The following is a 23,142-nucleotide window of genomic DNA, read 5'->3' on the forward strand; positions in this document are numbered from 1 at the left end:
ATTATACTTTCTATAACAAGCCACCACATAACCTTTTGTACTAAAATTAGATAATAATTATTTTTCATCTACATATGTATGTATATCTCATTCACTTCGAAAGCTTCCAAAAAAGCCCGCAGTATGTTTCTCAGTTCAGAGCACATATACATCCTTCTTGTTAAAATGTGTACAATTTAGCATCTCAAACTCATCAAAAGTATAAATTAGAGTGGGAATACAAGCGCGTTGGCGGAGACAAATTTCCGTGGTAAAAAGATAATCGCATTATTACATCATAAATCTGTGTGTGATTTTTCAAAAATATAAAAAAGGGAAAACACACTCAACTTCCTGCAACTCTGGCTTCGTGGCTTTGTCATCTACAAACAATAAAATGTATATATACATATATATGTATATTCGACGAAACTCTTAACAAAAAGCAATAAAAAGTTTTATTATGCTCTTTATTTCTGTCCGCTGCGACAACACCTTTCACCCCTTCCCCTACGCAGTGCAGCATTGCTTTTTGATTTCTTCTCGCAAAAGTTCACTGTAACAAGCGCCCCTTTTGTAATTCGCTGCCTCAAAAAAGCGACGCTGCCGAGCAAAAGTTTGCAAAGTCAAAAAGGCACAACGGAAATCATAAGATTTTTGCGCTGAATGACAGCGAAATCGAAACAGCAATAAAAAAGCGACTTAGTTGAGTTGGATGTGCGTGGGAAATGGTGAGGGCGGCTGCCGGCAGCGCACAATTTCATTAACTTCTGTACTATTTATTGATGACATTTAATATTTCATAAATAACGGGTCTAAATGCTTTTGACAACAACAAAGTCTGTGATTTTATTACCCCACTGGGTCGTAAAGATATGTTAGCACATTCCTTTTGTATGTTTCGTCTATATTTATTTGATGGATATAAAGCACATTTGACACCTGAGATACATATATTCGAGTAAATGTTACGCTTGTGGGTGTCTATATGGTTGCGTAAAAACTCCTGACAAATGAATAAGCGCTTAATTACGCCTGCAGGCACACACGAGCTGACTTAACTCACCTCACACACACACACACATATGTACACACATACTTGCGGCCCATTGGTGCCGTGTGGCAAGCATTGTTGTTCCATTGCACCCACATAATTGCGCCGGTTTATACGCGCCAACGCCTTTTTGCATTGTCTACTTTTCGGACGCTCCACTCCACTTGTGTTCGCCTCTTATCTTTAATAGCAATTCCATTGCTTCGCTCTCTATCGGCCCACCTTATTTGCGGATTTGTCATTCGTGTATGCCACCATTGCCCTCCAGGTTTACCTTTTGTTGTGTAGGTGTCCCTTATGTAGGAAAAATGACCCTTGAAAATGATTAAAGCTTTCTGAGCTGTCGCTTTATGTCCAACAACACTAACAAACATTGTGTTTTGCGGAGCAACGAAGAAATATACTTACAATAACAATAGCAATGAATATGATTTTTTTAGAATTTCCCCGAGTGGAATTTTTTTCATTGTGTTTGTAGGTGTGTTTGTTTGTTTTTGATGTTGTGTCTTTTTTATTTTAAGCGTGACTTTTGCTATTTCCCTGGCAGTTTCTTTATGAAGTTGTTCCGTTAGCACTGCTATGCGTCTTTCGGGGCAATCTTTAGTTGTTGATAAATGGTCTGCGCCCTCTTCCTTTACGACGCCTTCGAGAGTGCTGGTCAATGTGGCAAGGTGGACGGAGCACTTATTGTTGCCACTAATGATGTTGGTGCGCTAATGAACCGTCATTTATTGGCTGCTTATCGAACACTTCGAATTGGTTAGAGTAAATGTAGTTCCGTTTTTAACGCTAGTGCTTCCAAGCAATCGGGAATGAAAAATAACCAAAATGTCCGTTATCAAATTGGTAACTGATTATACCGCCACCGGATGTGTTCAGCAAGGTTGCGAAGCCAATATTTAAGTTTAAGGTTTAGAAAAAGCTGTAGTGGTGATATAGAACGAGGTGAAGCCTATCCGAGAGCTCTCTTAGTTGCACGCGACCTCTTGGCAGATCAGTTCGGTTTCACAGAATGTGTTGATGGGTAACATTAGGGAAATTTGAAAATCGAGTGCCTTAAAGAGTGCAGTTTATTGTTGGGCTCTAGATCTCTTATAGAGTAAATTCAAATGGATCTAAAGCACAGAGAAGTTTGAGAGTCGCTCACTGCTTGCTCGAGAGTTGGAAGTGTGCTCCATTACACAAAACATATGAGTGTATCCGTCCCCTCCTCCCTCTTATTGTTGGCAATCGTTTATGGCTTGAATTATGAAATTGAATTTTCGCAATGTCGTAAACACGCGCTTAGGCGTGACTTTTCGCCTTTCTCTTGACAAATGGTTTTTCGCTGTTTATGAAGAATGAAGCGAGAAAGTGTTGAAAATGGAAATATGTTTCTGCCCCAGAATAATGGTAGGTTCAATTGTTGCAGAAAGCAACTATATATGTGTGCATTAATGTGTCGGCTTTATCGAAGTTTCACTGTTAATTTCATGCACAAGAACATTTCGATTAAACAACAACTGAAAGTGTGCAGTTTTACATTTGTCATGCTCGTGTGTGTGTGTGTGTGTGCTTGCCGCCATTTTGCCGTTTACTCGTTGCACGTAAGTGTAGTGAAACTGATTTTTATTGGCGCGATTCAATGTTGTGCCACGCGCAGCATACACGCTGCCCTTAGGTTTAACGGTGTTTTTGCTCGTATTCTTGCTCGCTGATTCCCCGTGCCGCGCGCCGCTTAACGCAACTTCATTTACGGTTTCACTGGAATTTCTGAGTGGCTTCGCAACACTTTTGAGTGCCTCGAAGCGTTGTCGATGTTTTCAACGTTTCGCGCTTCCAACGCGGGCTTGTCATGCTCTTGACGTCACTTTTTTGCTGCGTGTACGCTTTTGCCCCGGAAATTCGAGACATGAACGCCTGCGCGTGCCACTTCAGTTTCACGCAATAAAAGCGCACAAATTGGCAGCGTTGACGGCGTGAGAGCAATCAACAATATTTACGGCGGCCATGAAAGCGACTGCAGTAGCGCCGACAGTGACAGCAATAATGTGTGGCAAGTTTTATTACTCGCGCGTTGCGCGCACTCGAGGCTCGAAATCGAAGTTGCTGCCTATCAATGAGCAGTGAAATCAAATGAAGTCAAATATAGTCTTTGGTGTCCGTATAAATTGTGGGAATTCAAAAGTCACAGTCCCTAATACAAACAACCGTGTGGCAGAAACATAGTAATGTTGCAAGCCACCTAACGCCGCAGCGAAGCTGACATTTCATCAAATTTCCTCAGCCACACACAAAATCGTTAAATTATAAATCGCATATATGTATATATGTGTAGGTATGTGTGCTGGTGTTTACGCACAAATTCATGTATAACGGCATACACTAGCTTTCATGTGAGGATTTCCCAAGTCGCTCACGACACGAACCATTTGCCTTCGTCGCCAAGGGGGAATTTAAAGTGAAATGGAGTTTGACTTGATTTGTAGACAAACATTCAATGTGAGGCGACCAAATGTCTGTGGCTGTGTGCTGCGATGCTTATATGTATGCGTGGATATGTGAGTGCGTTGCGCCCAAGTTATGTTTGCGGTCATATTTGGAATGGTTTGCATTCCATATTATTTTCTTTGATATTTGAGGAAAGCAAAATTAATTTGACACAATTAGAGTTCTGGGAATTCATATGTCAGCCGGCAATTTGTGTTAACTTATTTCAAAAGACAACAATGTACCAAGCAAAACCACATATATACATATATGTACGTATATATCATATCAAGCGCTCGAGTTGGATGAAAAATAAATTGTGTGCGAATAATGTAAATTGAATTTGGAAAAAAAAGAATTGTGTTTGGTACTGCTGGAGAAATCTTGTTCAACATACACATGTTTTACATATATATATTCAACCGTGGACCGGTTTTGGACGAGAACATTCAATTTCACCAGTTTCCTCCATCCTTTACGAAGTCACGCCAGTAGTATATCCAATGTGCAGACAAGCCCTCTCAATGGATGCGTGATCGTCCTTGCTTCCTCTGTCCATCCATGGATCTTGAATCGATGGAGCTTTTCCCTAAAGCATCGTTTTTTGCACGTACAGCTTGGTCCAATCAGCTCATTCGTTGGATTTTTATCCGCTTAACTATATCTATGTTGGCGAAGAGCTCATACAGTTCATGGTTCCATCTTATTCGGTCGGTTCCAAAGTTCTTGCGGAGAACAATTCTCCCGAATTCTCCAAGTACCTTCTCATCTCGGTTTGTCATCGTCCATATTTTAGCACCGCATAATAGGACGATATTGGTGGGAGACTTTTGTAGTCTATTTTTTGTTCGTCGAGAGATCCATCTGCTTCTCAATTGCCTTTGACATTGTATTTCTCGGAATCTGCATAAATACCATCCACAATCAAAGCCGCAGATTAACTCTAGCCAACAGGTGATACTTTGGGATCGGTAGGCAACTGAGGGGAATGTGTGTTTATTTACCAATTTTAAGAAAGGGATCTGCCAATGGCTACAACTCGGGATCACCTAGTGATAAGTGTTCTCAAAGGAGAAAATTTTTTTATTTTTCAAAGTCAGTGTTTATGCACTGCCCACTAAAATACTAGCTTAAGCTTAGTCAGTGTTGACAAATGTCATGGGCTCTCAAAAGCGTTAGGAGTTATTGTATGAAATAAATTATGGCACTGACGTTCCTCTGTCCATCATAGAAATACATCCCTTCATATCCATAAGCACCAGTTGGCGACTGGTTCTTCAAACCCACACGAATAAATGTACATACATTTATACGTTCCTGCTGTGTTGTCGCATTTTATTGACGTCTGGCGAGTGGCGATTGTGCTTTTGCACACGAATAAATGTACATACATTTATACGTTCCTGCTGTGTTGTCGCATTTTATTGACGTCTGGCGAGTGGCGATTGTGCTTTTAATTTCACCGTTTTGCTTCCTAGTTTTGCTTTATTGCATTTTTATTCCCACCCACCAAAGCGGGTTTTTCATGTGCTGCCACTGGCCGTTGTTTATCTGCCAAAAAGTTCGAGATTTTCTGTTATTTATAAGTTGCTTGTGTGGGAGGAGAGTATGTGTGGTGTTGTGGTTCTACGGTTTGGTTGTTTGCTCTGTCGAATACCTCCACCAGGTTTTGCCAATTGCAGTCGAAATCGAAATCCTTCTGTTGGCATTTCAGTGGTGTGGATTTAATTATTTGTTTTTCCCCAGTTTTCCTTTTTTATGAGGCTTAAATGGAGGCATTAAGGACAAAGTTGTTTGGCTTTTAATATTAACTCTGAATGCTTTTGTGAGTTCCAACATAATGTGGCAATCACTTCTTAAACCATGTTATTTCTATACTGCACGGTTTCAACTCAATTCTCACTTTCCGACCCTATTTGTTATTTCAGAAACCTGCCAAAATTTAACTCCTCGTGACGGTATATGCTATATTAACGGTTTATTATTTGACTCAGACATCGATACATATATAAGAGTAGCGGCAGCGGCGGATCCACGGCATTATTGCGTATTTCCATAGCGCCCACCAGCAAAGTAAGTGGCAGTAATAGCCACGCATTGACGGCTGAACTGACGCGACTCGCCACGCCACGCCATGGTGGAGTCTTCGGCCATTGGCCGGCCACTGACTGGATGTGCGAATCCACAGCAGCCGGCAACAGCCGCCATCACCGCCGCGCAGCATTCGCCGTCCGGCATGCGTTGCGGCACGTTGGAGACGCGCGTGCGAGGCGCATGGTATCGGGTGCTGGTGACGCTCGAAACCGACTTTCTGGCCATTAGTTTGGACGAGTCCTGCGATGCGGCGGCCGTCAGCGTGGACCAATCGACCACACTGAACGGCACTTTGGGGTAAGTATCAGCCAGTGCCAGTGGTTGTGAATATATGCATAAATATATGCTTGGCTCTGTGTGCACTCGCTTGCCGTTTTGTAATTAACTTCATTTTTAATTGTGTATTATGTGTTGTTGTTTTTGTTATGGTGCACTTTGCAGCAGCAACCACAGCGGTCATAATGGGTCCATACCCTCATCGGCCTCCATGCAGGGCATGGGCGGCACGGGCAGCGGAGGCGACACGGATTGTACGGATAATGGTGGTGGCAGCGGTAACAGCGGCGACCATCTGCTGAACAATAATACGTTGGACAATGGACTGGATATGTGCGATGTACCTGATCATGTGGCCAATCAAAAGAGACATGTAAGTGAAGAGCCAAGTGCAAGCGCTGTGCATTGTTGTTACATATAACGGCGATTTATTTTTTGTTGTTGTTTTGCAGGTGCGCATCATTAAATCGGACAACAACGGTCTCGGCATTTCCATTAAGGGCGGTCGCGAGAATCGCATGCCCATATTGATATCGAAAATTTTCCGCGGCATGGCGGCCGATCAGGCCAAGGGCCTGTACGTGGGCGATGCCATCCTGTCGGTGAACGGAGAGGAGCTGCGCGAAGCAACACATGATGAGGCGGTACGCGCACTGAAACGAGCCGGTCGCGTCGTTGATTTGGAAGGTGAGTGAGAAAATAAATTCATTTATTGAGAAAGAACTAGTCCCTAGTGGGGCCTATCAAGTATTCACCATAATAAATAAGCTTTGAGTTGAATTCAATATAAAGGACCTAATAGAGTCCTTGAAACCTGAACTACAGTAGACCAATACGAAGACACCAAATATGTTTAGACCAAACCACTTCCAAGGTGAGTGTGTGTGTATGGTGGTCTATATTTAGTAGGCGTTCGAAGCGTATGTAGTTCAACATGTCGTGCTCGTATTTTCAACTCGAATTTTCAATCGCTGATTTTATGCATTCGGCACAGGTTTATTGCGCCATTTCAAGTTGTGGCAGTTGGCTGATTGGTGTTTGCCCATCGCCCTTGTGAAAGTCATTTGTAGCTGAGCATGAACAAGCGGCAGCAAATTGCGTGCTTTGAGTACTTCACGGCGCTATGTGAGCCATCATCGCCGCCATGCAGCAATCGTTGTCGTCAATATGGCTGCGTCGTGGCGCGTTCGCGTACGCGTTTCACATCCGCTCGCCGGCATTTTATTGCAATCGACGCTTGAGTCCAATTCATTCATTCTGCGTTGTCAACGGCGTTTGAGTGTTGACATTTACTGCCGTTACGCCATGTTGCACTGCCACATTCCCGCACATGGCCTCTCAACGCCGGAGGTTCAATGTTGCGCCCCAGTCTGCGACACGTCGTTCTCGCCGTTCGTCGCGTAACATTTTCAATAAATTGAACCAACTGCGCAATAGGAAGTGTGTGCAAAAAAGTGTGTATGCGTGGATCTTTATGTAGACACTTTGGGGGCACACACCCACCGTGCCACACACGCACACCAACCAACATTTAGACGAATTGGTCGTTTAATTAAATTTTTGCTCTTTTGCGTTGCTTGCGTGCGCTATTCAGCGGCAGCTAACAGTAGCGGGATTGGATGGGGCGGTGACGGCGGCGGCTTCGAGAGGACCCTCAACACGCACGGTAGCGATTGGCTTTAAACACGACTTGGTTGCAGCAGCAGTGGTGGTGGAGGCAGCAACAGTTGCGGACACTTGAGTCACAAAGTTGCGTTTGTGGCAACAACACGGGTTATGCGCTCGCAAACAGTCTGGAGGTTGCTGCGCTAGCGGCTCGTGGCTGCTGGCAATCAAATGCTTAGTCAGCATCTGCCTTCACCTTCCACACAAACATACGAGTATGCATGTGTGTCAATGATGCGTTGCTGCAACAGATACAGTGCTGTCACTGTTGTTGCTCTTGTTGCCACGACTCCGCAACTCTACAGCTCCGTGTGTTGCTGCCGCTCGAACGACTCTCGCTGGTTTTCGTCGTCATTTGTTTGCCAGCAGTTCGTGCGCAATTATGGCGATATTTGATGGCGGCAACTTTTCAATGACAGGCAAAGCATGCAACCACTGCTAACTGCCACATGCGGCGCACTTTGTTGAAATTCATTTGCGCTTCACACACACAGCATACTACTCACCAGCCGCTGCATGGCTTGGCAAACACATACTCACAAACTCACGCCTGTGGCTGAAGCGGAAGCCGGCTTCTGTGTGTGTGTGTGACAGGATGTGGCTTAGCACGGTGGCTTAGTCCCCGCTGGTGGCGCCGTGTGTGAGTATGTGTCTCTGGTTGCTTTGGTCGTTTCCTGTCGTTCATTAAGCATTAAAGCAGCGCTGGGGAACACAGTTCAACAACTTCAATAAATTTCTGCTTTCGGGATATTGTTAAAGTTGTAGCCGTGCACGAGAGTTGCAAAGATTTGCAGGGGAGCTCGTGTGTAACTTGCTTAATTGAAAATCAGATTACTGACAGAGCGAATATGTTGTGGGAAGACAATCAGGAAATCAAAATTGAATTTACGTTTAATGTGGAGGTGAAAATGTTTCCAAAGTGTGGTCGGTAAAGAAAGGGGTGCCGGGAAATTTGTTGTTATGTAAGTCTGTCATCGGTTTACAAAATACCGCAGCAGGGAAATAATTTTGTTGTGAAAGGCTACAGTAAAGTGGTGTTCGGTGTTTTAACTGAAAATGAGAGACAGGGATTTTCTGATGGATCTACTTATGCCATGTATCCACTTATTCCAAGTGCTAATCAAGACTTTCCGATGATGAAGCTCCTTTCATTATTTCGCTATTTTTTAAAATAAGGACATTTGGTGGTTCTGATAAAACAACTTCATACTGAATATCTTCGATTAATATTGCTGCCTCCTCTTTGCTTTGAAGTCATATTTGCAAATGAATAATCATTGAAAAGGAAACGCTTCCAAAGTCAGAAAGTCAGCAAAGATAGTCGCAGTCAACAGCTGTGATGTGTCATGACCGTGTGACCACCAATATTCCCACCATTCATGCGGACCACAATGACAGAGCACTAAACAATCAAAAAGTTGAGCTCAGCACTCCGGCTAGCCGCCTGCTTGCGAAGCTGGCTAGTAAAACGATAGACAGTGAAATGTGCAAAGAAAAATAATCACAAAAAACATAAAAACAAACAGATACAGAACGACTGGCCAGGTAAATCAACAACATTGAAGGTCCTGACTGCGGCGGATACTGACGATGGATGGCGATGGACTTGATGTGCAACCACCGGGCAATGGCTACAAATTCATCAACATAAAACCGCAGTCAGACTAATAACGAACCGCCCGGTCGGGCAGTCGGACAGACAAAGCACATAAGTACACTGACGGCAGTTAAGACAGGAGACTAACAACAATGCTTAACGACGATGTGGCAATGGCTTTGCGAGGGATGACTACAACTAGTATGTTTTTACTGTTATTTTTATTTACATTGTACATTTGTTAGCGTTGTGGCACCGGCGAGACACAGCGACATTAGTTGGCAGCTGATTGCCGGACGACCATTCGCCCTAAACGAGTGTGTTGAGGAGTGTCGGCGCTGGCGAAAGCGTGCGCTGCGGCGGCAGTCATGGCTGGAACACACCTCACACTGAGTGGTGTGGAGTGAAGTTGAAAATAAATAACAACACGAAGTTTGAAAAAATTACGGCAACTAGCAGAAAAAAAGTAGTGGAAAATGAATCTAAACAGACAAGAAAATCATAATCAAACTACAGTTACGATATAAATATGCCAGCACGAGGAATATGAAACTGCAATCAAGTAGAACACAGATGTGTTTGTTTTGGATTTATTGGTGCTTCCCGAAATGTAATGTGGGCGCTTGAGGCGGTGGATTAAATTGTACAACATAAGAATATCCTGGTAAAACAGCAAACATATTATTGTGTGGCATGCCGCAAGCACTTAGCGACACATTTAGACACGCTCGACTGGCAGTGCACAGCAGTTACCTAAATGCGTTTGTATAAAGTCAACTGTTTATATGCAATTGTCAAAATAACTAGTGCCAGTGAGTAACGGTAAAACTTGCATCCTCTAGTGCCACCGCTAAATAAATTTTAAAAACTAGCCAAAGTATCGAAAACTCAACGAATTCGTTTAAAGTTCTCAATTAACTGCATCAGAGTTGTTATCAAAACTTGCCGCTTCTGTCAATTTGTGGGGAGATTTTCGTAAATACTCTCGTTTAATTGGAAAGTTAATGTTGTCCACATATACATATGTATTTTTTATTTAAAAAAATCAAATTGTTTGTTGTTGTTGCTAAAGTTTTTTCGCCCATTTAGCTTATATCGCTGCGTTCTGTTCCGTGTCTGCTTGTTTTCTTTAGCTTCTCCATCAAATTGATAGTCAATACAAATTGTGTGAGTTAAGTTACTCGTTTTGTGGCATAGAATTTGTTCACTTCGCTTTTTCGGCATGAAATTTCGACGCAACACAAATATTTGTATCAATTTCATTTGCCCATCGAAGTGTAACAGGCTAGGAGTAGGAATAGCAAATAAATGCAAATGCAAAAGCAAATACATATACTTGTATAGAAACATAACTTTGTATATATAGTAAATTCAATTAAAAGCAGAATAAAAACGTAATATTTTTCCACTTCAATTCTTAAACTAATTAGAATTAGTCGCTGTACAGACATGCCGAACAACTGATGTACGCCATGACCACCGATCTCTGACATGTTACGAGCATGTGAAATGCTTTTCCCCAAAGAAGTAATTTAAAGAGAGCTATAGCAGGATGTCTGCTTCAAAGAACGACAATTCTTCAAAACCCATTTGGTACGCAGAGCCATCAACAAGTTGCGGCAAGCATCTTTGCACATAGTTGTTATCGAGTGGACCGAAAGTTCATTTCGCTAAGAACTGCTGGTAGCTATAGCGACGGAGATTGCTGAAGTAATCAATTTTATTGACATTACAATGCAATCCATACGCGTGCAACAATGGTGGCAGCTTGTGGCTTGTGGCAGAACGTCCGCAGCTCATACTCTATCGCCTTTCTCTAGTCTAACAATGTTGTTTACCCTCACTTCTGGCAGCCGCATTGCCAGCGCGCCTCAATTGTTGGTGTCACTGTTTTGCTGTTGCTGCTGCATGCTGGTCTTAGACGAGTTCTTGTTGGCTTTGCGTCGCATATCTCATTATCGATGACTTTAATTTCATTTCGCAATTCCGCAATCATTTCACCAACGCAGGCATCTCGCATCTGCGGCAACTGACTACCTCGATGATTTAGTTATAACGGTGTTATGCTATTGCTATTGCACGGTGGTTGTTGTTACTGTTGTTGTCATTGCGTTGCTGTTTTATGTCATTGCCAGTGCAGTTTATTGAAAGTGTACTTTTTTGTTGCTTTTAATATTATTTTATTGCAACACCGTTCCGTTGCTGTTGTTGTTGTTTGTGACAACTTACTGTCGTTGACGTCATGTTCACATCGCTGCTTGGCTCTGTGTCGTAGCTTCTTTAGTTTTTCTCGTCTGTCGCTGTTGGTGGCCCACAGGCTGTTCGTGGCATGGCATGTGGCATGCAACAGCATCTGTGGTGAAACGGCAAAACACGACCATTGATGCAGTGCGATTTCCAGCGCTTGTTGCTGCTGCTGTTGAACACCTTCCCCTCCACGTGCTAGTTTGCTAGTTCTCACTGTTTTTCTTCTTTCTCGCCTCGGTGGTATTTTCACAACTCTTATTTAATGCTCGCCGCCGCCATACTCATTGATTTTATCTTCCATTTTCAATCTGTCTGCATCCCCTCACACACACAGACACACAGACATTCACGCGCTCACATGTGTTGCATGTTGGTACAAAAAAGTTTGCGAATGGTGGCTGAATTATTGCTGCCGGCTGCAACATTTTCGCTTTTCTTCAACAAAAATACTTTCGCCTCGCCTCGCCTGTCCTCTCCACTGCCAAATCCACCGTTCTTGGGCTCCGCATCTGTCTTCATCACTTGCGCGCTGTTTACCCTTCGCGTTCTACAGACTTGTGTGCGCCACTGTTTATACTCGCGATAAGTGCACATTTATTGTTCGATGGTTTCGATCGAAATTGCTGCCACGCCGCACCTCCAGTCCACACTGCTTTTTACTCGAATACAAAATATGTTAGATGAATTTTGCCGTTTTTCCTTTCCTTTGTCTCTCTGTTATTGAATTTGCTCGCCTTTCGTTTGCTCAGCTGCCACACATTTGTGCACTTGCCACTTTTTTCTCATCAACATTTTATATTCTTATTCCTTTTGGGAGCCACTTTGCTAAATTAACTTTGTATAAATCCGATAAGAAAAAGAAATTCCGCGAGCTTCCGCCATACCGTTACAATGAGAAATTGTGCAGCGATAAGCAACGCTTTCGTGGATATGTGAAAAATGAATAAGCTCGCATGAGTATTAGCAACTAATATTTTTTAATGCCGATAAAGACTCGTGTCGAAGCCTGATGCAAAATTGTGGATGATTTCGAGCATAAATAGGCCTATGGCTGATACAAAGGCGCTTTCCTCGAGTGAACTTAGTAATACTCTCTCACGAGATTAGCTGTTTATTAACTATAATGAATCAAAACGTAATCGCTGCCCATATGCTCACACCGTGACATATTTACATATCTTATACATATATGCATTCCACATACGGAGTTGCAAAATGATTTAAGTTCCAGAACTTTTGCCTTAATCCACGAAAGTCACAAAATATTCTCACGCATCACGCTTTCACGAAAAGATGTAAAACTTTTAGCCAAATTCAAGTCACATTTATGCTTACCGAGCGCAAGGAAGTGACAAACGGCGGATATAAAACGACCGTGAAACTTTTGGCACGTGATTTTCGCCGTGAAGGAGAATTGGTGGTTACACGTTTTATGCTTGTGAACTGGTCTATGGCAATACCCATAAGGTGACTTTCTACTCTACAAATGTTGTTTTTTTAAGCTTTACTACTCTTATAAATTATAAATTTGTATATATTTGTATGTAAATGATGTGTGTGTGTGTGTAATTACTGATATCTATTTTACCGACTGCTTTGTAATGTACAAAACCTTGCGAACGTGCGTCCATTGGGAGTTTTATAATGGTTGTTTGGTTGGTTGAAAAGGGAGGCGAAGAGAGCCTGACCGCAATCGGTCGCACTTAGGCCATTATTAGGCCCATTTTGCTCCCCGAAGGTACCCTGGTAAGCGTCACCTGAACAACTCGGTTGATTTAACGAAGTTTCTGAGTTTATTCCATCCCTGCTGCCCAATTTCTCTCAAATTAGAGTAATGGGAGCTTTGGAAGGTATTTCTTCTTAAAAGACAGAAGGCCGGGCATTGGCAGAGATAATGCTCTAATGTCTCATCATCTTCCGTGCACGCCCTGCATTCCGCCGATTCTACTATGCCAAGTCTCTGTAGGTGGCCTCTAAGAGGCGGGTGCTCCGTGATGGCCCCTGTGATACAGCTTAGTTCTCTTTAATAATAGAGTTTTCAATACCTCATTGGAGATTAAGATATGTTTTAAATAAATGTGGATTAGAGGCAGAGTGTACGAGAGTTGGTATGGGGAGACATATTTTGGCTTGGACCTGTCATAATCTCAAAAGATAGTGAATAGTGTTGTTGTCTACAAGCAAGCTATATAATTTACAAAAATTGTGGTCACGTCCTTGATCTGCAATCTCACATAGCACGGCACAACAAGCTCAAAGAAGTCAGCAGTTGAAAACAGTTGCTGGCAAATAAATGAGAAAACGCTAAGTGGAGCAATAAAACCTAGTGCAGCGCTGAATGCAACCGTCAGGGGAGAGGCGGTGGCAGAATTCCATTCACAATACAATGTCAGCTTGACTATTAAGCGGAGCTTCACGGCAGTTAAAATGCTGTGAGCACAATGACAAATGCGCGTGACATAACGTGGAAATGGCGGACGGACAAGTGGGCGAGTACTGATGCGCTTGTGGAGAGAACAATGAGATGGGCACATAGCCGAGATAAAGGAAGAGCAGCATGTGTTAGCTGCAATGTCACTTAAGAAATGAAATACTTGCTGCATTCAAACGGCAACATTGCATTCGCCATGCCTGCATTGTTGTTGCACAAAGGCAATGACAACTTAAGTGCAACTGTGTCGCTGCTTGTTGGCGATGCTTTCAAATGTTCGGTTTGTTAATTCTTTGCTGTTGTTGTAATTTGTGCATTGTGGGCGTTGTGTGTGTGTTTTGTTGCTATTTTTCATTTGCCATCTATCGTGACACATGCCATTAACTATTTGAGTAAAAGATCTGTGTACTGACCTCCAGCAGTTGTTGTTGTTGTTCATGTATTGTAAAAAAGCATTGTTCGTACACTGTTGTAGAAGGTTTTTATATGTTTTGACCAGTTTTGTGATTATGAACCTAAAATCTTTACAAAGCTTTAGGCATATCCACACTAAGGCGTAGTTCTCTTTGTAAAAGCGAGTACTATATTATCTTGACGACATTATCAGACTTATGCTTGAGTTCTGAAGACCCCATTCAAATTTCCTTATCGATCCTACATTTATAACGCGCTATCTATAGGAAGAAATCATAAGAAGGCGGATACCGTGTAATCTCTATGAATGCTTAGTTTAGTAAGGAATCTTCAATCTGGTGGCCTATAAAAAGAATTCTGCAAGTTGACAGCCCCGAAGTATATTACATATATGAGACTTGAACTTTCCTTACTGGTAGTATACTAGGTGTGTATAACTACAATGTATGCCAGTTGTGTGCGAATTTGTACAGTCAAAGCTTTTCATTGGCAAAAGGTACTAAAGTAAATATTTTACTTTTTGTGCTTCGCTTAACGTCCGTTAGCCCTTCACGCCACAGCTTTCAGCTGCCATGCGGATAGTTTAGCCCATTTTTACCGCAGTCTTCCCTTTCTCCTCCCACTTTACTCCGCACTGTAGTGAAAATACTGGCGATGGCAAATGCTCCACGCCAAATTTCATATTTCTGCGCACATCTAAATCCCACACTTACACGCATAGCTTTCGGGCTGACAAGTTACTGGTGGCTTTAGCTTTCAAAGATTTATGAATGAAGACGGCAGTTGGATTTTTCATTCGCCACTACCGGCCACTTGTGCCATTTTTACAACACATACACACACACACATGAGTGTAGGTGGGGGTGTGTGTCTGTGTAGTATCCGCGATACACACTTGTGCCCATTTGTTGGCTTGTTGCTGTGTGTGTGCATGTTCTTGTTGTTGTAATGCCTGTGAAATATTTGCACTCGCATGCCGGGAAAGCCAAAAAATGTGTACACGGACGGACTGACGGATGTGTACATTTGAGCAAAAGGTAGTAAAAATGTTGTAGTACTTGTAGTTGTTGTCGTTGCTGTTTCTGTTGTTTTTGTTGTAGTGTGCGCAAATTATGAGAAATGTACTCAAATCTACGACGCAGATTTATTTAATGTTTCATCCTTCCTCTAAGCTCGGCTCTGTGCTCGTGCGCTCGCACGCTAATGCTTGTGGCAAAAGTGTCGTGAAGGCCCGTTGGTGAGGAGGGGGGAAGGAGAGTGAAATAGTGGTAAATATATATATTTTTTACAACACTAACCACTACTGATTACTGCCACTTGGAGTATACTTTCGAAATTTTCGAAGCAGCATCTATGTGGCATGCCACATTTACGCACGATTGTATTTATACATATAAACACACATACACACGGTTAATGCCATTCGCTTGTTTATGAGTTGAATGGCGATTTTTACGGCAAATGTGAATTATTAAGTCTAATGAGCGCTCATATTGCGTCTTTGCCTGTGCAGGAGAGTATCTTCAGTATTGCAATATGAATTTAATGGCCATTACGGAAGAAATGGTAGAAAATGTTTGCTTGGATTAACTTAATTTACTCAGACATTGTGTCCAAAATACCTAATGCGGCAAATCTCAGCTGGAACGTGTTCAAATTGCCAAAAATATATTCAGCAAAAATGCCTCGACGTGCACGAAGAGAAATGTGCGAGATGGCCGTGATTCTCGAGTCTGCTCTCGGACGCTGAGATTCCTTTAAATGAAATTAGTTTGGTTCGTGAGAATATTTAAGTGAGAAATGTTTGTATAAGCTTCATTCTGTGCATGCCATTCAGCAATTAAGATCCAACGACACAGCCACTGTTACCCTCCTTTACATGTTCTAAATTGTATTTGTTTTTTTTTTTCGTTTATTTACACCAAAAATTTTAGTTATGAGTACTACACATATATATAAACAAGGCAATCTATTATTGCAAAACCGAAACAAAAATATACGTTTAAAGTCTTATTCTAAACACGCATTAAGCGACCATTCCTATCGGCGCGGCGCTGTTGTGGTGGCGCTGCAAAGAAGATCTGACGCAAATTGCCACCATCTGAGGGCACAAAGATCAAGCGACCACTTTGCAACTCGCTCAGTCCACTGAGCAGTTCAATTTGCTCGGCCGACAGTTCTGCGTCTTCGGCAGCTGCCGCTGGCTCCAACTCGTTCAACTCCACACCGAAGTCTTCTTCCTCCACCACGGGTGGCACAACGGCAACAATGCCGGGAGCTCCATATGTGTCCGCTGGCAAGTGTGACTCCGCTTCATCTACGCTTGTGGGTGGACCGTAAGTGGCAGCCGGTATTGGCTGCTCTGCTGCCTCGGCGTCCAATTCACCGCTCACATCGATTGGAGCTGCGCCAGCGTTGTCGTCATCGCCCTGTGGCGCCACAGTAGGCGTGAAGTCCTCCTCCGCCACTGCCGGAAAATCAGCAACAGGCTGAGCGGGAGCATCAGCGTCAGCGTTAGTGGCAACAATGCTAACATCAACGGCCACATCTGCGTCGAGTGTTGGATTGGCGGCGGCAAATTCTTCGGCATCTTTATTGGGTGGTTGAAAGTCCTCGGCGGGTTCTTCGACAGCTTCGCCATCGGCAACACTGTTGTCAGCCTCCACCGCGGGTGGACCATATTCGATTGCGGGTGTGTGTGTTTCTACGGGAACCTCTGAGGTTTCTTCTTCTTCCTTAACTTCCACTTGCACCTCAACTTCGTCTTCGACTTCGTTGCTCTTCGGTGTTTCAGTTGTGGTTGCGACCTTTTCGTCATTCTCATCTTCACCAGTACCTTCGACAATCACCTCAACGTCAACATCTATGTCACCCGAACCGGGTGCGTCTTCTGGTTGTGCTATTGTGGCTTCATCAGCTGGCGCTGGCGTGCTGCTTACTGCTGGCAACTCTGTCGTTTTGCGTTCATTTGGCAACTCGAAGGGTATATGTGGCCGAAAGCCGGCGGCTGGGTAGCCGGTTCTTGCCTGCACTGGCTGCGCGGTGGTTGCCTCCACCTGACGCGCCGAATGCTGTTGCAGCCGTTGGCGTGCGCTCGGGCGCTTGAGTGGAGTTGCCGCAACAACCGCGATTGCCACAGCGAGCAGAATGAAAGTGGTTAAGCGCATTTTATGTGCTGCGTGAGGTTCGTTGATAGATTACTTTTTCGGTTCGGTCTTTAATTGGGCGGTGCTCCCAATAAGGCTGCGATCGTGCTACTGGTACTACCGGCACCCAACCTTAGCTTTTATAGCGCGCTATAAAAAACTCAAACTTTTTAGTTTGTTTCTATTGTTTTATGCGTGTGACACAGTGTCGCTCTGAAATTATGCGCACAAAAACAAGTACAACCTCAGAATAATATTTACTTGACTTTATTTGTTTTTAGTTATATTTTTTTTATGAAATTTTTCATAGTTGCTTCCGAAATTTATATTTCTTTGTGGGCTTTGTTTGCGCGCGCGCTTCGTTCCGAATCTCGAATTTCGAATTCTTTTTGCGCATTCAGCTGAAATTTCCGGTTGCAAGGTTAAAAAGTCAGCACAACAGCAACAACAAAGCGAAACAATGATAACTGACGAAAAATATGTTTGCGCGGCCTTTGAAGTGACTATTGATTCAATTGCTGAAATAATCGAAAGAGCGCAAAGCGAAAAACGGCGTTAAATTCAATGTTAATTTCGCCTTTAAGCCGCAGCAAAAGCAAAAAAGTTTATAAAAACTGCAAAACAAAAAAAAAAAAAACAAAAACAAAATTCGCGCACGATTTTCAGCTTGTCATTACTATTTTTATAATATTATTTTTTTTTAACAAAATTAATCGTGTTGTTTTTGCATTTTCGCTCGCTGACGAAGTCAACGCTTCGCCTGCTGTGCAGCGGCCGTTGATGACGCAGCCGAAATGCCAATCACGTACAAGCGGCGCATCGCAAATTTATTGCCTCTTTTAGCGTCGCAATTTTTTAATTAATCCATTTTTTGCATGCAAATTCGCTTTGTTGCTGTCACTGCTGAACGCCTTCTCGCTGCGGAATGAACGGCTCTCTTTTTTACACACTCTCCTCCGCTGTTTTTGTTGTTGCTGTTGGTGTTTTTTTTTGCAAATTATGCTCAAAAATGCATCAACGCGCATTTTTGTTTTTGTTTTTCAATTTAAATCTATTTTTTACGCTCATGCGCCGGCATGTTGTTGCCAACATGATTGATGTTGTTGTTGTTGCTGTTGCTGTTGCATTGTGTGTGCGTCGCCGGTGCAGCTGTTGCCCTTATGATAAATTATGATTGTAATCTCATTATATGCTGCAACTGCTGCAGCCCGCAGCCCACAGCAAGTGCAGTCGATAGCAGCTATAAAAACAACAATAACAAAGCGTGCATTTATCGTTGCAAGCAAAGCCAATGCTGGCAGATTGTTTGTCAGCTTCTGGTGCGCCATCGTTTTTCAGTTTGACAAACTTCTTTTACAAGAGTGCGGGGGGTAGTTGGTGAGTGAATATTTCATGAGTGGGCATAGAAGTCATTATCAATATCACTGGGTTGGTGTGTGAGTATCACTCGTTGCCAGTTCGTGGGTAGCGACAACATCTCGAGGTCTCATACCAACAATCCATATATATTCATAGCAACAGACATAATTGATATTTTTTCTTTTTTTTTAAGTTTAACTAAATTGGTTACTCCACTTGTCTACTTTATCATGACGCTCCAACTTCTAAATTAGCAAAACCAAATTCCAATACATTGCAATCATTACTCATATAAATTCATATTTCCGCTTTTATATGCAGCATTCTATAAGCTATTCAGGCATTCTGTTCGCTTTATTGCGTGCAAAATTTTTGCTAAATAACACGCACATTTCAATAATACATACACAAACGTGTTCAATTATGCATGCAGACGCACATATGCGTACATATTTACACAAGCGCCAATGCAATTTATTTCGCAAATTGTTAACAAATAAATCCATGTTCGCCGCCATGTCATGCTATGCTATGAAGCTATGCGCCAAGCTCGGTATGTTGGCAGCACGTGATTACAAATACCTTTGCATAGCTGTGGCAGTGCGAACGCACCGCAAAAATTGATTACAAATCACGCACAAAAATACTTATCGATTTGTAAAGCAGCGCTCGAATGTGCCAAATATTCCAACAGCTCCGAAGCGACCGAAACTGATTTTATGACACAACTTACACATTTACCGTATGGGAAATGTGGTGGTGGTGTTGGTATTGTTGTAATCACCGCACAAACACACGCCCATTTATGCATTAATTAGTTTGTAGGTTTGTTTGTCTATGTCAATACAGTTAGGTTCATTTAAATTTGCATTTCGAGTAGCAAGGGTTATCACCTGCCCAATGAGGTGCTCAAATGTTGGGCTTTACTACTGTTTTTGTTATTCTATGGGTTCCTGATTTCGCCACTATGCGTAAGCAAATCAAAATGTCATGTCATGCGGTTATACGGCGGGTACCTTGTTGTTTTAAAGTGGTCAAATATTGTTGTTTTGATTGTGCTTGGGTTCTGATGTCGGTTCAGATTGTACCACGTCGGGGTTTAGGTGCATTTAAAGGTCTTTTAGTAAGCAATTTTGTTATTGTATAAAGTCAATAGTAATGATTAATTGTAATTCAGTATTTTCAGTAGTTGTTTTGAAGTATTTTAATTTCACAACAGGAGCACATATGGATTCCTCACTACAGTTGGCTGAAGATAAGTGTTCTACATAGCCAAATTCGGTAGAAAATTTATTAATATAAAAAAAGTTAAAAATCATTCGAAAACTCCCATTCTCTCAGTTCGTTATCAAACGCAAGTGGTCTTTTGTTTCTTCTTCAATATTTCGTGCAATTTTCTTCTCAAATTCTTACAAACAGTTATCCTTTTACAAATGCTTTATGCACTCGTTTGGCGCTTTTTCATCAATTTCTTGGCAACCACTAACCGGCCGCATTTGTTCGACAAGCGAATAACGAGTTTGCAAAGCGCTCGTAAACTTTTGTGTGAAACACCATTCTCCCCTCTGTCTTCCCTCGCCACGCGCTCCTCCTACACATGTGCGTAAATTTGGCCATTTGTATGAATGAATTGGGATGTTAGCCATGTTGTTGTTGTAGTTGTTGTTGCATGTGTTCGAGTGTGTTATTAATGAATTGGCCATTTTTGTGTGCGCGCGTCATTCCATGAACCAAGTAACCTAACGGCCATTGTATTTGGGCGAACGGCAGCAGCCACAACAACAACAACAGCAACGCATATGAACATACTTCAGTTTCTCTATTCATCAGCGCTTCTTCTGCCTCTGACTAATGAACTTCCGCTCAATGTGTTTTGCGTGTACGTTTTTGTTGCTTCTCCGCTTTTGTTCTTATTTCACTTTGTTGCTCTTCACATGTCTTCTTCACTATTATTTTGATATTTGCCATTTTTTGTACCAACACTGCTGCTCGATATTCAATAGTGTTGCCCGTACATACAACAACAAAGCATGTACATGTGTCTGCTGTTTTTTGTTGCTTTTTAGTCTTTTCGTATTCAGTGCGTTGCTTTTTTATTAATTTTTCATCAATTACTTGGCGTCTTTTTGTGTCAGATTCGCCTTTGTTATTCCGAGCACTCGACACTCGAGTTCATTTCGGTTCATTAACCTAAATGCTGTTTGGAATTCCATACGCTTTGGTGACGCATATATTATTGGTAATGCGAAAATTATAATCCATACTCCAAGGATTTTTTGTACTACTTGAGTTCGGAAGAGAACTTGTGTGGACATACTATTCTAACGGTAGATTTGATTATTTGCGTTTTCTTGGCTTTAAAGCTGCTACACATTGCAAGGGTTCAAAGCACGTTCTAGTGCGTCTGCCGTTGCTCACACGGCACACAAGGCAGATGACGCGCGTTCTCATAAATACTTCTCTTTCTATAACTCTCCTGCTAAGCTCGCTGCATATTCTATATAGGATGTGTAAAGAATACACATCCAGGCGTAGTAGCAATATACATATACATATACTCATGCTTCTACAAATATTTGCAGTCGCTGAATGAATGAGTGCAATAAAAGCCATTGCCACTGCCTACTTACTTCCCACACAGCGCCGGGTAGCTGAGCACGAATGAGCAAGAAGATAGGCCACAAAGTAAAGCAGCAAAAAATGCAAAAGTTAAGTGCAAAGCGCTGGGTAAAGATAGCGTCTGCACTTGATCCACGTTGACCGCGAACGAAGAGAATGAGAGAAAAAAAAACATTATAGCAAGGAAGTTACTGAAGAGACTGGATGGAAATGCGGTGCGGTGCGGTGCGGTGTATAAAAATCTGCATTAGAAACGACAATTACTGCCACCGGTGTGTGGCTGTGTGTGTGCCTTTGCACCTGCATAATTACGCAAAGCCACGCAAAGTCTAGGCGGCGTCTAAGTGCAGAATGCAAATGCCTCGCATGCTTTGAAAAATATGAGGTTGAAGAGGCCTGCAGATGGCATTGACTTCGAAAATTCCATTAAAATGCGTTCAAGGCGTTCGACGGCGTTCATTATTTATGTGCAGAACTTAATATGCGGTGTCTATAACATAAATCGATAACAAATGCATAAGGCATAACGCTGAACTACCGTTTGAAACTTCATTAATACGTTCAAAATTCAAATTCAATCAAGTTCAAATTAGCAGAGTAGAATTATGTATTAAGGCACATTAAACCACTTTCAGGCAAGAGAACTGCAAAAGAAAAATATTCATAGACTTGGTGGGTTGACCAGGTCCTTAAAGGCTTGTACTCAGGAGCTATACACATTTTGGATCATCTTTATAAAAAAGTTTGCATATACATAATATGCAGGTTTCACACCAGCGGCTCTTAACTAACTAAGATATTGAGTAAAAATTAAAAGTTTCATTAAATTTGCTGCATTACCGAATTGAACTGCGCGCTATGTATGTATGTGTCATGCCACGTGACAGCTTTTGAATACATTATTTCGGTCGGTAGTGTCCCTACCGAAACACTCTTCGCATTTGTGCATTACTATTCATTTACAGTTAGATGAGGTATCTCTATAATGGGAAATGCCAATCCCAATCAGAATGAAGCCAAAATCATTTCTAATTTTCAATAAACACTCTGCCTCCTGCATGTAAATACGAAAAACAAAAACAAATAGAGCTCAGCAAATGTGCCTCATTAGCACAAGCACACGCGTATCAGTCTGTGTGAGTAGCCGAATGAGTAATTGGACCACATAACCAATGAACCGCACTCACAAGCGCAGAGAAGTTGTAGTAATTAGTAGTTTGGAATGGCGTGGCGTGGCGCCTAAAATCGAGCACTTGAAGTTGGTGAATTGGACTGGTGTAGAGGACTGGATGGTGGGAATGGTTGCATGCTAGCAAAGGGGTGGTGCAATACTATGATATATATTTACATACATAAAATATAAATATGTATATTTCACTCAACGCTTTCGTGGACCCAGTTGCCTGCTGCCTGCTGTCCACCAGCTGTAATCGGAGGCTGGCTAAACGTGTCCTCTGCAATTTATGCAAATACCACTGCCAATGTTATTACATTATTGATGTGCTGCTGCTGTTGTTGTTGTTGTTGTTGTTATTGTTATACTTATTATTGTTGTAGTCGGTTACAACTGAAGTCAACTGCAACTATAAGTGGCAAAGGGGTGAGTTGTTGTATGTTGCTCGGCAGTTTGTGGTTGCTCGAAATGATTGAACTGGCTGTTAGATGCTAAGTAAGCATGAACACATACACATATATGCATATTTGCCATTTATTGTTGGTCACCACAGTGCCGCGTGCGCACTTTGGCGTTGCGTTGGCAACAAACTCCACTGTAAATTAGCATGCCATTATT

General features: G+C 42.3%; 1 protein-coding gene across 1 annotated transcript in view; it reads left to right on the forward strand.

The window, feature by feature from the left end:
- The first annotated feature begins 5,492 nt into the window (after positions 1-5,492).
- Positions 5,493-23,142, forward strand: part of LOC105212873 (beta-1-syntrophin) — a 47,011-nt gene continuing 29,361 nt past the window's right edge. The window contains exons 1-3 of the mRNA XM_011185250.3: positions 5,493-5,893; positions 6,038-6,245; positions 6,325-6,559. Coding sequence (XP_011183552.2) covers positions 5,637-5,893; positions 6,038-6,245; positions 6,325-6,559 — 700 coding nt within the window. The 5' untranslated portion in view covers positions 5,493-5,636. The remainder of the gene's footprint in view (positions 5,894-6,037; positions 6,246-6,324; positions 6,560-23,142) is intronic.

This window comes from Zeugodacus cucurbitae, chromosome 4 (genome assembly GCF_028554725.1).
Source record: "Zeugodacus cucurbitae isolate PBARC_wt_2022May chromosome 4, idZeuCucr1.2, whole genome shotgun sequence".
NCBI lineage: Eukaryota > Metazoa > Arthropoda > Insecta > Diptera > Tephritidae > Zeugodacus > Zeugodacus cucurbitae.